Below are 16,070 nucleotides of genomic sequence, written 5' to 3'. Positions count from 1 at the left end.
TTGATCTTCCCTAAATGACAGCTTCCCCATCCCTCTCTTGTACCCTCTGACTTGGCTTTCATTCTCTCCTTGTCCTTGAGCCCACAGTTTCCCCTGCCACGCCCCCCCTCTACATTGGCTCTACTGCTCCCTTGTTTTGTCCCTGACCTTTCTCCTATTCACCTCCTCCTCCTCAATGTTGTGGTTACTTAACATATAACACATCATTATGGAGCAATCTCAGACAACCTTTCATTTTGTTTCAGAGAATCAGAGAATCCAGAGAAGATTGCTGGAGCAATCTCAGACAACCTTTCATTTTGTTTCAGAGAATCCAGAGAAGACTTTAGCATCCCCTGCCAGTCATCAGAGAAGCCACCTGGTATTCAGTTCTTGGCAGAGGGTCCTAAACAGTACAACCTGAGGCAGAAAGTTTGTTGCTGTGAGGAATCACCTCAGCAACCCACAATGCTGACTGAGAACTCTTGTTCTTTTTTTGTGTGTGAAGATATAGAAGACACCAACTTTCCTGTTTTGGGCTTTAGTTTCTCTTCAGTTTCTTTGCTTTTAAAACATTTAGTATCTTTCTGCAAGCCTGGAGGATTTCCTGACTTTTTTTTGAAACCTTTAACCCAGTTTTGGTTTGCTCTGTTGTGCATGTGTGTAGGGGTACGCATAAGGGTTAGATATATACATTTATTTTTGAGCTTTTTAATCCCACCTTTCAGTTATATTTATAGTACAGAAAGCAGTTAATGAGATCTAAAAATGTGTAAAACTACAACTATGAAACCAGTGTCTTCCCCCCCTTGCTTGGGAAATATGTCAAACCCCTAATATTAGAAAAATGCAATCAGAACTTACAACACAAAATTCTGCAAAGAATGTATCTGGTTAACGGTTGGTAAAAGCTTGATTCCAGTGTTTGATATCACCCTAGAAGGATAAAAAGTAAATGGATGTAATTAGTTATGGCTCAGAGGAAAACAGCACATAATAATAGATGGGATGTTGTCTGAATTTTAACAGCTGAAATGATTTCAGGGAGAAAAATCCTCAAGCTAATTTTCCCTGATTCATCACTCCCAATTATGGGCATTGCTTGATGGACGCTATGGTCCTGCAGGACATGAGGGTATTGCATTGAGAATTGTGGCAGCGGGATTCAACTGCCTTATTCACTACGCCATTATGCAGCTTGTTAGAAGACAGGAGCATTGGCCTACTGTTCTGAGCTCTTAGGCATTGTCAACAAAGTTGGCTGAGAGGAGACAGAACAGCTTGCTGACTCAGTTGAAAGGTGACCTGAGAGGACAACAAGGCCTCACCTGGCTCTATAAAGCTTTCAACTCTAGCCTGGCTTCACAGTCTGTGCAAGCAATATTTAAAGAGAAGACCAATCTAATGTCAGATTATATGTACCCTCCTCATCTGCTGCCTGCTCACAGCCTGCCTATTCAGTAGTTTCTGGTCCATCTGCCTTGACAGCGACTTGAGACAGTCAGCTTTCTGACAGTAATTCAGTCTTGGCCAATTTTGTGCAGCAAATGCACAGTGGGTTGCAGTCAATATAAAGGAACCCATTTTTTTTCCATTCAAACGTCTGCCGTGCAGGCAGCAATTGGAGTCCGTGGAAACAATCCTGGTTGCTTTTGCGCCTTCACACACTTCTCTCTTTTTAAAAATTTCCTGCTACACACGTGTGGCTACACAGGCATGCAGCAATGAACCCCCACAGCCATCCTGATCGTCCCACATGTGCAATTAAAAGAAAAAAAAGGGCCTCTCTGGAATAGCAGACCAATGGCAGGCAGATTCTCCCTGACTGTGGACAGTGCAGTGGAAGGGAGGAAAAAAAACACCTCCTGCCTGGCCGTTCGTGCAGCAGCAGCTCCAACCTGGGATTTTGCAAAAGGATTGCTGGCTTAGTGATTTTTGAAAATCCCGAGTTGAAGGAAATAAAATGGGGCTGACTCATTTTTGGGGCAGGATAAGTGCAAAGTCCCCTCCCTCTAAAATGGTTTACATAGCATCCTGCACCTGTTATATTTGCCCTGTGCAGAATTGGCCTCTGATTCTTGCTCTTTAAAACTTTGGATGTTTCAGCATTCTCCCCAGGAGATGAATGTGCTAGATGCGGGGAAACTTATAAAACTATAATTCTCATAAGAATTTTCTCTTTAAGAAAACGGGGTGATTTAGTGAAGAATATGTGGTGTGGATATGTCCTGGAAAGAGTAGTTGTTCACACTGCCCTTTCTTAAATGGCAGCCGTTCCTAAACCATCCATCTTTGTCTTAATTTTGACCTGATAAATAACTCTGTAGTATGCCAAATTGTAGGAAGGAATATTAACAATTTGAGATCTGCAAATGACACCATATTATTGTCTGAAAATAGGGAGGACTTGAAATGTCTACCAATGAAGGTTAAAGCAGAAAGTGCCACATCAGGATTACAGCTGAACATCAAGAAGACAAAAGTAATGACTACTGAGGAATTATTTGCTTTATTTCTTTGTTTTTACATTTATACCCAGCCATATCTCTGTGATTCAAGGCGGCTTACAAGGCAATCAATCAATACAATAAATATACTATAAAACATTTAAAACAGCATAAATACATAAAATTTAAAAACAAATACAGAGATGGTGTAAAAACAACCCAACATGGGAGCACAAGAAAAAACCCAACATGCACATGCTCATCTGAACAAGGACTGGAGATTATTTCAGAAAAGAAAGAAAGTCTGGCTGGCTCGATAGAAAAGGCCTGGTGGAACAGCTGTGTTTTACAGGCCCTGCAGAATTACACTAACTTGGTCCGATTCTGCATGGAGAAATTGCTCCTCTGTTGGCATGGGGAATGCCCTGATGCAATTAGGAATTCTGCACTGCCCCGGTGCTGCAGTGTGTCTGCCAAATTTTTGCCCTGGCGCTGCCCCACAGCATTGGCTTTGCTCCATGAATTTCTAGACCCACAAAGATTGAGGCTATTTTGAAATGCCCCCTTTGTTGCTCCAGTGGCTTCCGACGCCATGCAAAACTCCTTGATGGCAGAACCAGGGCCATTTTTCCCACCTCGCCACTCTGGCCTGCCCCACCAATGGACAGGCGTTGAGAATCGGTGCCCCCCCTTGCAGTGGGAAAAAATGGAGGGCGAAACCTTGTTTTTTTAGAAAGGAGGGAGAAACCTTGGACAGAAAAGCTGTGTGTGCAGGTGCCACCAATGGGAGGGGGGCGGTTTTCTCACACACACAAGGATTTCAATTTTAGACAGAGGTGGTGGGATTTTGCAAAAGGTAGTAGAGGAAGAACAGCACAGGAATGGCGATTCTGCCACACACGGAAGGCTTTTAGACAAGGGGGGCTGAAGGGGGCCAATCCTCAGCACCTGTTGTGTGTTCAGAGTCATTTAAAACTAGACTAGTGAAAGTGAGTGGGGGGAAGGGGGGGAATTCAGCCAATCAGAACACAGGAAATGGAGGTTGCCCACACATGCGTGGAAGACATTGCGGAAGAGCTTGCGGTGCAAATGGAGAAGCACCGGGCTCGTGAAGAAACTTTTGGGGCATAACATGCTGACCCTGCCACAAATCCCATGAAGAACCAGGGAGTAGTGCAGGGTCAACAGCAGGACAAAAAGCAGCATGGCAGGCATGCTCCCAGATCCACCACAGGGCATTATGACTGTGAAAAATCGGATAATAAAAAAACTGAAATTGTTAAAGATTTTCTATTCTTTGGTTCCATTATCAACCAAAAGCAAGACTTCAACCAAGAAATCAGAAGGGGGTTGAGGCTGGGATGGACAGCCAGGAATGAGCCGGAAAAAATTCTCAAGTGTAAGAATGTGTCAGTGGTGACCAAGATAATCCATATTGTACTATCCCCCATTACTATGTATGAGTGTGAAAGGTGGCAATGAAGAAAGCTGACAGAAAGAACGTTGATTCATTTGAAATGTTCAGTTGGAGAAGAGTTTTACGGATACGATGGACTGCCAACAAATGGGTTCTAGATCAAATCAAGCCTGAACTCTCCCTAGAAGCTTAAATGACCAAACTGAGGCTATCATACTTTGGTCACATTATGAGAAAACAAAGGCAACAATGCTAGGAAAAGTTGAAGGCAGCAGGTGAACAGGAGGAACCAGCATGAGCTGGACTGATACAATAAAGGAAGCCACTGCCAGCAAGACCAGAGCAAGACTGTTTATGATAGGATGGTTTTGGAGGTCATAGGGTTACCATAAGTTGGAAGTGACTTGATGGCACTTAACATACACACAGGATGTCAAATGAGAAGCTATTCCAACCCCAACCACTTTCTTCTCTAATGAAAGCTCAAGCAAGCAGTGCAGAGATGGATTTATACACAAGTCAAATAGGCTAAAGTTTAGGGACTTGGTTTTTTTTTAAAAAAAACATGAACAGTTAATAAACATTATTAAATCCCCATTTGTGGTAACACTATGGAGCCTCTAAAACATCATTTAGGGTCTCAGCATGCCTTAATCCACACCTACACAAAGAGGAAGAAGAACAGCACATGTAGAGAAAAAGTTACACCCTCTCACCGGTGCTATGGATAAAATTCCAAAGTGCCTGTGACAGCACAAGGAAGAATAATAAGGCATTCATGTATGAATGTGAGCATCAAGGCAGTGCATAAACTATTCATATGGGTATTCTAACTGACATCAGGATGAATGGAAGAGCCATTTCCATTCCAAAGTGAGTGCTCAAATACAGCATCCAAATAGAAGCATCAAATGTTCTGCACAGTTTCAGTTTGGCCATTCACATTCCAATGAGGGTTCATTATCCATCTCATTTTATATCCCCCAAGCATTTGCTTTACAGCAAACAGCATGAGAAAGAGCGCTTTAAATTGCTATGGCTGCAAGGATATGAAAGCTTATGAATTTTTGCAATTGTTATGGCTTGGAAGGAAAGGTTGCAAGTCCTGTATCTCAGCTGGCATGACGGGCTATGGCTTGGGTTGCTGACAGCACTGCATAGAAACAAATGTCTGATGGCCCCACCTAAAACCATGGTTGTAGTTCAGCACACTTTCATTCAGGCCCCTTTGGAAGGCCAGGCCTCTGAGACCACAATGAGCAGATCAGCATGGATTCGAAGAGCAACAACCAGTCATTCCAGCTCATAGCTATTGGCCAAATGAAAGGCTATCCCAACCTAGCCAGTAAAACCACTGAAAAATGGAACAATTACATTGGCTGTTTTTTTTAAAAAAAATGCAATGTGTTTTCTCTACAACATCCAAGAACTGGTCAGGGAAGGAGGCCTCTTAGAAAATACCATGTAGACAGCCAATAGCTAAATAACTCATAACTGAGTGTTTGTGTGTGGGCATGTGTGTGAATTACTGATGATTTATGGTGACCCCCCATAGGGTTTTCAAGACAACAGAGTAACACAGGTGTTTTGCCATTGCCTTCCTCTGCATAATGACCCTGGAATTCCTTGGTGGTCTGCTTAGCTTCTAAGATCTGGGGAAATCAGGCTAGCCTGAAGGATCCAGATCAGGGCAAATGGCCCAGTAACAGCAATTCCACTGAAATCAAGGGGATTCAGGGGGATATCTGATGAGACAATAGGATCCATGACTGGATTTTCTCAACATGTTTTAAATGGACATTACAACTGGATGGAATTCCAGTTCAGAAAAGATTTAACACTTTCAATGCTGCATATTTCCTGTTATGGACTCTGGAAGAGAAATAAGACAAGCACCCACTTTGCTCATCTTTTCCCCCTTCTATGCTATTTCCACAGAAAGATGATAGTTCAGTCCGTTGAGGTGCAGCAGTGAAGAAAATTGTATGCTTCTGCATTAGAATATAGTCTTGAACAAATATGAGAATTATTAATTTTCATGCGCTGCCTTTGTCAAAACCATCATTTTGTACATTATTGAACATGGAACTTTGATACAAGAGCATTTATGCCAAAATGTATTTTTGCTTTCAGACTTTCAAACAGATGGTGGGAGCAGGGCTAGGCAGGCACTAGGACTCAGATGGAGGATTCTGCAACAAAGAAGGTCTGCCATGTTTTGTTCTGTGGAAGATATGAGCTTCCTCCAAGGAACTCAGGGTGGCATGTATTGTCGAAGGTTTTCACGGCCAGATTCAACTGGTTTTGGTGGGTTTTCCGGGCTGTGTGGCTGTGGTCTGGTGGATCTTGTTCCTAACGTTTCGCCTGCATCTGTGGCTGGCATCCTCAGAGGTGTATCACAGAGGGAAGTCTGTTACACACTGTGTCCAGAGATATGAACTGGCAAAAATTTTATGAACTGGCAAAATTTTTGACTTCACAGTTGACTTCACAGTTACAAAGTCACATTGGACACGCAACACATTATGTTAAAGACTCAGTCCACTTCATCAAAAAAAATTAGCAATCTCCATCTCACCCCTAGCAACAGGCTTATCAGCTTTGATGTTGATGTAGCCTCCATTTTTAGTTGTCCCAATTAGTTAGTCACTTCATTTACAGACAGCCTTTCTTGCTTAGTTTCAAGGTCGATTACAAAATATAAAAAATCAATCAGGCAGCATAAGACATCCAATAAACAATGCAATAGGACTAGATTAAAAATAGCATTGCTATAAAATCAGGATTTATCATTCTTCTGCTCCTATTTACAACCCAATTAAAATTTTGAGGGTCTCTCTTATCTCAGACTCTCTCTGACAGAAAGCAACAGTGGACTGTTCATCAATAGTTATTACAAATTGGGGCCCTCGGTATTAAACATCAAAGTGCTTTGCTGCGTCATTACAAGCAAGCAAATGAAAATGCAATCACCTGGGCATTTAAGAATTTGCCTTCAATTTGACTCATCCAGTCTAACTAGCACCTGGTGGACCACTGCGAGTAGCGGAGTGCTGGACTTGATGGACTCTGATCTGATCCAGCAGGCTAGTTCTTATGTTCTTAAATATTAAAAAATAATGGTCCAAGTCAGTAACAGTAAACATAACATCAATAAATATAAAAACTTAAGAAGAGCCCTGTTTGATCAGAACATAAAGGCCAACAAAGAGCTCAGTGCTCTTTGCTATTATCTAGCAGACAGAAATAGTTCCAAAGGGAGATTTGCCCAGAGACACAAGGCCCCTTGGATAGAGATATAGCCTTACTATGTAAGGTCATGGCAAAGTTGCCTCTGTTCTCTCCAAACCTAAGAACAAGTCTCTGGTTTGAAAGATAACATTTTAGCATTATTATGTACAAAAAGGAAGAAAAAAAAATGTGAGAAGATGAGTCTGCTGGATCAGACCAAAATGCCATCTACTCCAGCATTTGGTTGACAGCAGAGGCTGGGAATCTCACAAACATGGCTTTAAATTAATGGACCAGGTTGATTGTCTCCAGCATGTTGTATGCAGAAATATACCACCTCTCTGCATGGAGGTTTCACTCCATGACTAATAGCAATGGATAAAACAGCTGTTAAACAGGTTTTCAAAAAACAAGCGGATAACAGGCTGTGGAAATTTCTGTATGTATGATTTATCTGAAAAGTTTCTGAGATAAAATCACAAGGCTGAATGGCATGGGCAGCAAGATGTTGCAGCATTCCTGGACAGAAGCCAAGATCTACACACTAAACAAGATATTTTCTCTTGGCTGCTTTTCCTGTGCTGTGCTCCTATGTCCTCTCCAGTTCTTTGGACCAGAGTCAGTAAGGCAATCAAGTCAATGGAAAGAATGGGTGCTCTGCATGTACCGTGTGCTAGAGTGGCACTAGAATTTGACCTGCGGCATGTGCCACCAAAGTAGGTGCATACTGCTGGTTTCAACCATCCCTATTTACCAGAGAGAGATATTTCTTATTAGTACTTCTTCCTATTAAATCACTTTCATTGTTTATCCTTTGGAAGGTTTTAAAAAATTGCTAGTGTGGATGAAGATGCAGAAGCTTCTGTTCCCTGGAACTACATTTTCATGGAATGGCAGCTATATGCACAACCAACTCCACTGTATGATTAAACTCTCTATTAACCCCCCCCCCCCGCCCCATTTAAAGGAAACTGCTATTAGTCAACTTTATTAAACATTCATCTGGGAACTCAGTGTAAATAAATATGTCTCTGCTCCTCTGGTAGAAAAAATGAGCATAGAGGTGGGCAGGCAATGATCATTGGTGTAGGAATAGAAGTGCCGCAAATACACCAGAATGCTCCAGTTTTCCTCCGCGACATATTGGGAGGTATGGCATTGCTGTAGAGTAACACTTTGGGTACAGTCCTAAAACACTTTCCCACTGAATAAAATGGTATTTACTTTGGAGTAGATCTGCTTAAGATTACTTTCTCATAGAATCATACAGTTAGAAGAGACCCCAAAGGGCCAACAAGTCCAACCCCCTGCAATGCAGGAATATACAATCAAAGTACTCCCAACAGATGGCCATCCACCCTCTCTTTAAAAACCTCCAAAGATGGAGACTCCACCATACTCTGAGGTAGTGCATTCCACTGTCGAACAGCCCTTACTGTCAGGAAGTTTTTCCTGATGTTTAAATGGAATCTGTTTTCCTTCACCTTGAACCCATTACTTCTGGTCCTAGTCTCTGGAGCAGCAGAAAACAAGCTTGCTCCCTCACCAACATGACATCCCTTCAAATATCTAAACATGGCTATTATGCCACCTCTTAACCTTCTCTTCACCTAACTAAGCTTGCCCAGCTCCCTAAGTCTCTTCTTGTAGGCAGGGATTCCAGATCTTCTACCATTTTGGTTGCCCTCCTGACTGGACCCATTCCAGCTTGTCAATATCCATCTTGAATTTGGGGTGACCAGAACTGGACACAATATTCCAATATTCTCTCCACCTTTTATATTTAACATACACAGATCTTTTCAAGGAGGAGATAACTATGGGGAATATACACATTCATTGCGATAGTGTTCTAGTGCCTAAATTACAAATGCAAAGCCATTCTGGAAACAAGAAGAAACTGATGCTGTAACCCAAAAAGCCAAAACATATTATAGGGCAGACACTGCCTCTTTTTACTCTTCTAATGATGCTTGTATCTCTGAAAAGGGCATCACATTGCCATTTGGAAACACTGCCCCTTGGCTTGGGCTCCACATTAGTAATTAATAACTTTCTCCTGGGGTTGAGAAATCTCTGGAAGCAAGTCAAGGACATACATTCATAGGGAAAAAGATGTTCAGGCACCTACCAATCTTTATCAAACTCTAATAAACTTTATTCAATAGATAACCAGGCAAACCATTTTTTGGCCAGTTTTTTCAATCTTGATACCTTATTAATGTGCATGGATGCTTTATTAATTAAGCTCTTTCGTCCGCTTCTCTGCAATGCTCCGTGTCACACAGTGACTTTGCAGTGGGGTCTGCTCATGTTTCCTTGTTTATACATGAGGAGGTCCCCCATTGCCTGCTGCACAACTTGAATGCCCCAACTGTCAGGTCATTCCCTTGTCCACTACAAGACTGAATATTGCTGGATTTTTTCTGGAGCCCTTTTAATGTAATATTGGTATTTCTCATGTCAATATTGTGCAGGCTGCTATCATTGTTTTGTTTTTTTAGGGAAATGCCAGCCCATTGATCCCTCTCAGGAGGCCCCCGGTCCACTCCTCACAGGGAACAATTACATTAAAAGGGCTCAAAAAAGAGAGAGATAAAAGAAAAAAGAAAGTCAGCAATCATCAATCTTGCATAGAATGGGGGAGCAACCCGGAAGGAGTGAAACCCTGAAGCTAGGGGGAACATCAGGGATTCTCCACTCTTGCTAATGGCAGTATTTTTGGTGCCACGAGTAGGATTGTGTCAGTACAGAAATCTCTTCCCCTGAGGCAGAGGACCAGTGAATAACCCACCTTTATTTTTCTAACATGAGAGGCATCAGAGCTGTAACCTATTTGGAAATCATGCCTTTATTCAGTAATTGTAAAAAGCCACTCAAGGTTTCTCAGTGGAGCGTGCAGCTCTGATGAAATATATGGGGGTTGCTCCATCCTTCTTCAATTCCATCCCATCAGCAGATCAGCATGAAACAAAACCAGGGCTAGAATGGACTGGTATCATGTTTGTAAATACAATTCCATGCAGGAATGGGAAAAAAATGACAAAACCCGCACAGCCATCTGGCATCAGGTGTAGATGGTGAATTAAAGTGACAAATGGCTGCCTGCCTTTCTTATAGGCCTCAGCGCCTACAAAACAAATTGAAATCTTAAGGCCACTTTTGTTTCAGAGGTTGAACAATAAATTAGAACAGGAGAAGGGAAGCTGCCACAGAAGGCTGCAGAGACTTGAGTCAGTTACACATAGTCAGCCTAATCCACCTTGCAGGAGGTGTTGTGAGGATGAAATGGAGGAGAGGAGGACAATGCAAGCCCGCTTGTGTCCCTATTAGGGAGATAGATGGGATATCAAAGCAGTAAATAATAAGGTAAATTATATTCTCAAACTCCAATCATGAAACTTGGGGAAGGCCTGCTTGGCATACAGAACTTTCCCAGTCCAATCCTTCAGTTCTCCTGTTAAAAGAATCTGCCAGCCGATGGTGTGAAAGACCTCGACCTGAGATCCTGGAGTGTAGCTTACAGACTAGAAACACACAAGCCAAATGCCTGACGCAAAATGAGGCAGCTAGCTACATGTGTTCATGAGAAGCTTGATTTTGTATCTCTCTGATGTGAGTCAGGGCGGCCAGGTGTCTACTGAAAGCTGACTGGGAGGGCTGTGATTCAGTGGCAAAGCACCTGTTTATCATGCAAAACGTCCCAAGTTCAGTTGCTAGCATCTCCCATTTAGAACACTCCAGCAGTACATTATGTAAATACAGGGCTGACCCAAGCATCCACTCACCTACTGGCTAATTGGCCTGGTTGTGTCTGCCAGGAGACTCAGCGCTCATTTGTCTGTGGATGTGGCATGAGAAAATGGGAGGGGGAATTGCATCCAAATCCCACTTCCAGGCAACATTCTAGGACCATTTATGCACTTCTGGTCTCCTTTGAATTGAGCATACATTCACTTCAGATTGGATTCTCAGTTCTGCATACTTTCCCCCTTCTTCAAAACTAGTTGTGCTCTCTGATTAGAGAATCTCCACAGTTTCCGAAATTGAAATTGACATGATATTTATAATCTAGCAAAGTTATGCTAGACTGAATGCTAGTAAGGTTTTAACATAGTCAAATGCAAACTAGGGTGGTAAGTGAGAAGTTCGAGAAAGGAATCAGGTTGGTTTTTGTGCTGTGGGGAATACCTTGAAGTACTCTCCTTAGTATGGCTATTGTTTCTCTGGAACACCCTATCCATGGCTGAAGATGGGAGCAGGTCTTTCCGAGCTGCAAGCATTATTTATATGTTAATCCCGATGCTGGGGAAGGGAGGACCAGGCAAGGTAATTTGTCCTTGTGGGTAACTCAAGCCAAGTAGGAATGTGATTCCCATTTTGGCACTGCATGCAAAGCTCCCCAAAGATTGGCATGGTGGGTAGAAAACAGGTCCCCCCACTCACCATGGGTCAGTCTGGTAACAGTTTTACCATTTTGTTATGGTTTCTTTTTTTCTGTTATGGTTCTGTTTATGGTTTGTTTGTTTTTTATCCTGGAAAATGTTAGTATTTTATATACTGGTATGTCCCCTTATAAAATATGGAAGTGCACATCATCTCTAAAAATAGAAGATTAAGCTCCTGAATTAAAACCATCTTCCTAGCAGCAAAGTTTGCCCATACTGTAGTACTTGGGAACTGGATATCACAACATTGGGGCTGATTCCGAGTTAGTGAATCATACCTAGTGATCATTTAGCTAAGTTGGATCTTATAACTCTCTTCTGTTAAGTTTTCAAAGGAAAAAAAGGAAAAAAGACTTCCTGCAGTGGAGAATGATTTTTCCTGATGAAGAAAGGCCTCATCTGATGGGAAAAAAATTTCGACGGAAGGTTGTCTCTATTGGAGGAAAACTTGGTGGAAGAGAATTTAGGATTCAATTTAGCTAAAGGGAGTCATAGAATCCAACTCCATATTGCTAACAGCAAAATCTTGACCGTGTGTGTGTGGTTGTTAGAGATGAATCCAACATTCTCACCAGAATCTCTCTTTGGGATCTGGAGTTCCAAATTGCCTGGCTTTGTTTTTAAATTACACTAATACAACCATTTTTAAAATTTCTACATTTTGCACAGAGCATTCTGCATGTTCCAACTGGTTCATCCTTCTATTCATTTGTATTTTACAAACATCACCACTGGTAAAAGTTTAAACATAACCAATATGAATGTGGTTGTTATTTCACCCAAGGCACTAGGGGACATGTTCACATCAGTAAAACACCACACAGAAAGAATGTTGATGTAATCAATCATATGAAGTTTATTTTTGGAGTGTTTTACCAGTTCACACATGCTCATCAGCAATGTGTGTGTTGCGGGAGAGAGTGAATATGAATTTGATGAACAGAAACCTGTAGCAAATTGCACATGCTCCAATTCCAGAATTAATTTTAGAATTTCTCCTAGTTAAACTGGAATTAAGGAGAAGACACAACATAAAGCAAATTTCAATGTGTGAAGGAGTGGAATGGAGGAAATCCTCTCACCCTATTCATTTTCTAGAAAGGTCCTAACCCTGTCCTTTCATTTTAATAGAGCTCAATGGATTTCATTAGTCTTTCTTTTTCTTTCAAATCACAACTGAAGAGATATTATCGGTTAGAGTCAGGTCGGGTGCTAACAGCAGCATGAGTATTTTCAGATAATACTTTATTCTAAGGGTGGATTTAATTATCCATGAATTAAGATGGAAACCCCATAGGAACAGATGTGGCAAGCATGTTGTGAGACCTGGATCCTTTGTGAAGAATGCTATTTAAATGAATGTGGAATTAAACTTGACTATCAAACGAATTCTTATTAAGAGGCAGCTTATCACCCAGTGCTGCATATAAATGGAAATACTGCTAATGGTTTTCTGTCTTTTGCAGAATGAAGAGTTTAAATGTTCTCTGTGTAGGTGGGAGAGAAAGAGAGAGGTGGAGGAGGAGGAGGAGAAAAAAGCAGGAATTACTTTCTTGGCATATCTAGAGGATCATGGAATGGGTATGCTTTGCCCAGTAGTTGCCCAAGTCTTGACCCAAAGATAACAGTACAATGTCCAATCTAGAGATCACATGCCCCAATGCCACAAACAAGATCTATTCTACCCACGAGGCCAACTGATGTATCTCTATCCATGCTACAATGCAATCTAGATCCCACAACTTGTCGGAAAAGGTATTTTGATGCATATTATTGCTCAGTAGTATATCTGAGTCATGAATTCAAGGGGGTTTCTTACTGGCTATTTTTGCTGTGTTTTCTCACATTGATATTATGGCACCCCTTCAGAGTTCTATTTTGTGTGCCATGTTGGTTAACATCTACATGACATCTCTGGCAGAAATCAAATAAAGGATTTAGTATAGGACACTGAGCTCTATTTCTCTTTTTTGTCATGTCAGATGATTTTCTGAGCAGATGTCTGGAGGTGGTAATGAACAATTAACAAACTGGAGCTCAACCCAGACAAAGCTACTGTTGGGTACAAGAGGACCACTATTGATAAAGACACTGACAAAATCCACCTCTGCCAAATGATTTCCAAAATGTTAGCATTTTGTATTACTAGAAAGAAATACATACTGGAGTGAAACTTAAAATGTTAGAATCCCGCATTATTTCAGAATCATGTTTTTGGACTTCATGCAGAAAAAGAAATATAAAAAAGAATATAAGGCGCCCATTAAGAACTAACTTGTTGTGTTCCAAATTTTTTTAAAATAGACTCTAGAACACAAAGGCTTATAGTGCAATCCTAAGCAGAGTTATATCCTTTCAAGTCTATTGAAATCAGTGGGCTTAGAGAGGTGTAACTCTATTTAGGATTGCACTGCCGATTTTGAAAGGGAAGAGGGGGTGTCTACTTACTATGTTTCAGAAGAACACAATTGAATTCTTATATTACCCACAAACAGGATCATAAAAGTGTTTTAAAAATGTTTTTGGCTCGAAAAGGGCTAATTTTGAATGGGTTTCCATTATTCTTGTTATGCTTCAAAACCAAAGCCAAAGCCAAAACGCTAGTTCCTTCTATGCCAAAAAAACCCCACCTCTTTTTTTTAAAGCACAGAAATGGCTAGTTTTGAAGGGTTTCTTTTTTATACAGTACAGGAGAGTGGCTGTTTGCATTTTTTTGGAAAGGCAACACAAATAAATGAAATATTTTTTTCTTTCAAGGAAGCTATTGCTTTAATTTTTAAAGTGTATTTATAAATCTTAAAACTATACACTTTCTTCCCCTTTTGCACAAAATCCGTCTGAAATTCTCCTTTGTTCCTGGAAGACAAGTGAAGTCAGAAAATAAAAATGGAGCAGAACTAAAGGAATTTGCACATCCCTAGTTATCAAGTTGTGTCTGATGGGAATGCACAGGTTGGCACCTCTGCTGTGGTTTAGGTTCCACCTCATCTCTAGCTGCTTAAATGACATCTTCATTATGAAAAGCTGCTCCTCTTCTTGGAATAGAAGGACCTTTCAACAATTAATCAGGCTCCAGTCAGGTGGGCTGATCAAGCGTAGTGGACTGTATGCAAACCTGCCTTTAAAGACCATTCAGAGACTCCAAATGATTCCAAATGCTGTAGAAACATTGCTAAGTGAGCTAAAGCACATTATCACGCTTACTTTGCATTTTTTTCAATAGCTCCTAGTCTATTTCCATATCCAATTCAAATGTTGCCTTTGATATGCTGGTGGTGGAAAGTGTGATTAAGTCACAGCTGAGTTATGGCAATCCCATAAGGTTTTTGAGGCAACACACATTCAGAGGTGGTTTGCCATTGTCTGTGTCTGTGTCACAACCCATCCAAATACTAGCCAGGGCCAACCCTGTTTAGCTTCCAAAACCCAATGAGATCAGGCTAGCCTGGGCTATCCAGGTATACACAGCCCTAAATGACTTTGGCCCAAGGAACAAAAGAATTGCCTTCTTGTTGATAAGCCCACCTTTCTTACTTTCTCTCTGTCTTCTGTGGTAAGAAGGGAAATGATCAGAGACAGGGCCTTTTCTACCACCACACCTCTGGAAATCCCTTTGTTGAGAAGTCCATCAAGTACTGTTGCTCTTGGTGTTCTTGCAAATACCTTTTCATTTCCACATCCCTTGGGTTATCTTCTCATTCGGGCTTAGCTGTTTTAATATAACTGGAATATTGTTTTGTTTCCAGTTTTCCAGTTTTAATCGTTTAAATGTTAAAAATCGTGTTATTGTATTTTATTGCTCATGAGCTGCTTTGAACATTTTCTTAGAAAAGTAGGATATATTTCAGAGCATACACACACACATATACACATACTGTTGTCACTTCTGATGTAGAGGTGAACATGTCAGATAAGGATTCAGGAGACCCTTGTTCAAATCCCCATTCAGCCAAAAATCTTCCCAGGTGACCCTGGGATAGATACTCTCAGTCTAACCTATTTCACAGGTTGCATGAGAATAAACTGGAGGAAGAAAGAATCATGCATGCCACTATAATCTCTCTGAAAAAGGGTGGGGAAAGTGCAATAAATACATAATAAAAGTAGGCCAGAGGTTCATTCTAGCATAGGAGAAGGCATGCACTTAGCTTTCAAAGAACTAAACAAAGGTCTAGATCCTATGATCCATGGAAACAAGTATGATGGAACTTTCAAGCGTTCCTCTTCCTCAAACAGTCCTTTTTAACCCTAGGAAAATGTATTTGTAGGTCATGGGATAGCCACTCTAGTCCCAAGGCTGAAGTAGCGAGTAGGAAGAGTGTGAAATCACTTTCTCTCCTGCCTTCCATCACGGCAGTTTTGTCACCTTCCCATTCCTTGCTATAGCCTCATGACCTGTGTGGCTATTCACATGGGACCTGCGAACCAGGAAAAAATTTTTTCAGTCAGAAGGTCTGTTGAGGGGAGAGGAACTTGGGAAATATCCTTAACCATCAACATCTTCCACAGAAGCATGGTATCCAACTTTGAGTGTTCTTCAAGAAGCAA

At 41.2% G+C, this 16,070-nt stretch overlaps 1 protein-coding gene across 1 annotated transcript in view; it reads right to left on the bottom strand.

The window, feature by feature from the left end:
* Nucleotides 1-16,070, bottom strand: part of FSHR (follicle stimulating hormone receptor) — a 107,186-nt gene that overhangs the window by 33,073 nt on the left and 58,043 nt on the right. Inside the window, exon 5 of the mRNA XM_048507191.1 lies at nucleotides 844-915. Coding sequence (XP_048363148.1) covers nucleotides 844-915 — 72 coding nt within the window. The remainder of the gene's footprint in view (nucleotides 1-843; nucleotides 916-16,070) is intronic.

This window comes from Sphaerodactylus townsendi, linkage group LG01 (assembly GCF_021028975.2).
Source record: "Sphaerodactylus townsendi isolate TG3544 linkage group LG01, MPM_Stown_v2.3, whole genome shotgun sequence".
In the NCBI taxonomy this organism is placed as follows: Eukaryota; Metazoa; Chordata; class Lepidosauria; order Squamata; family Sphaerodactylidae; genus Sphaerodactylus; species Sphaerodactylus townsendi.
The sequence above is the reverse complement of the archived record's forward strand: the minus strand, read 5'-3'. Positions and strand labels throughout refer to the sequence as shown.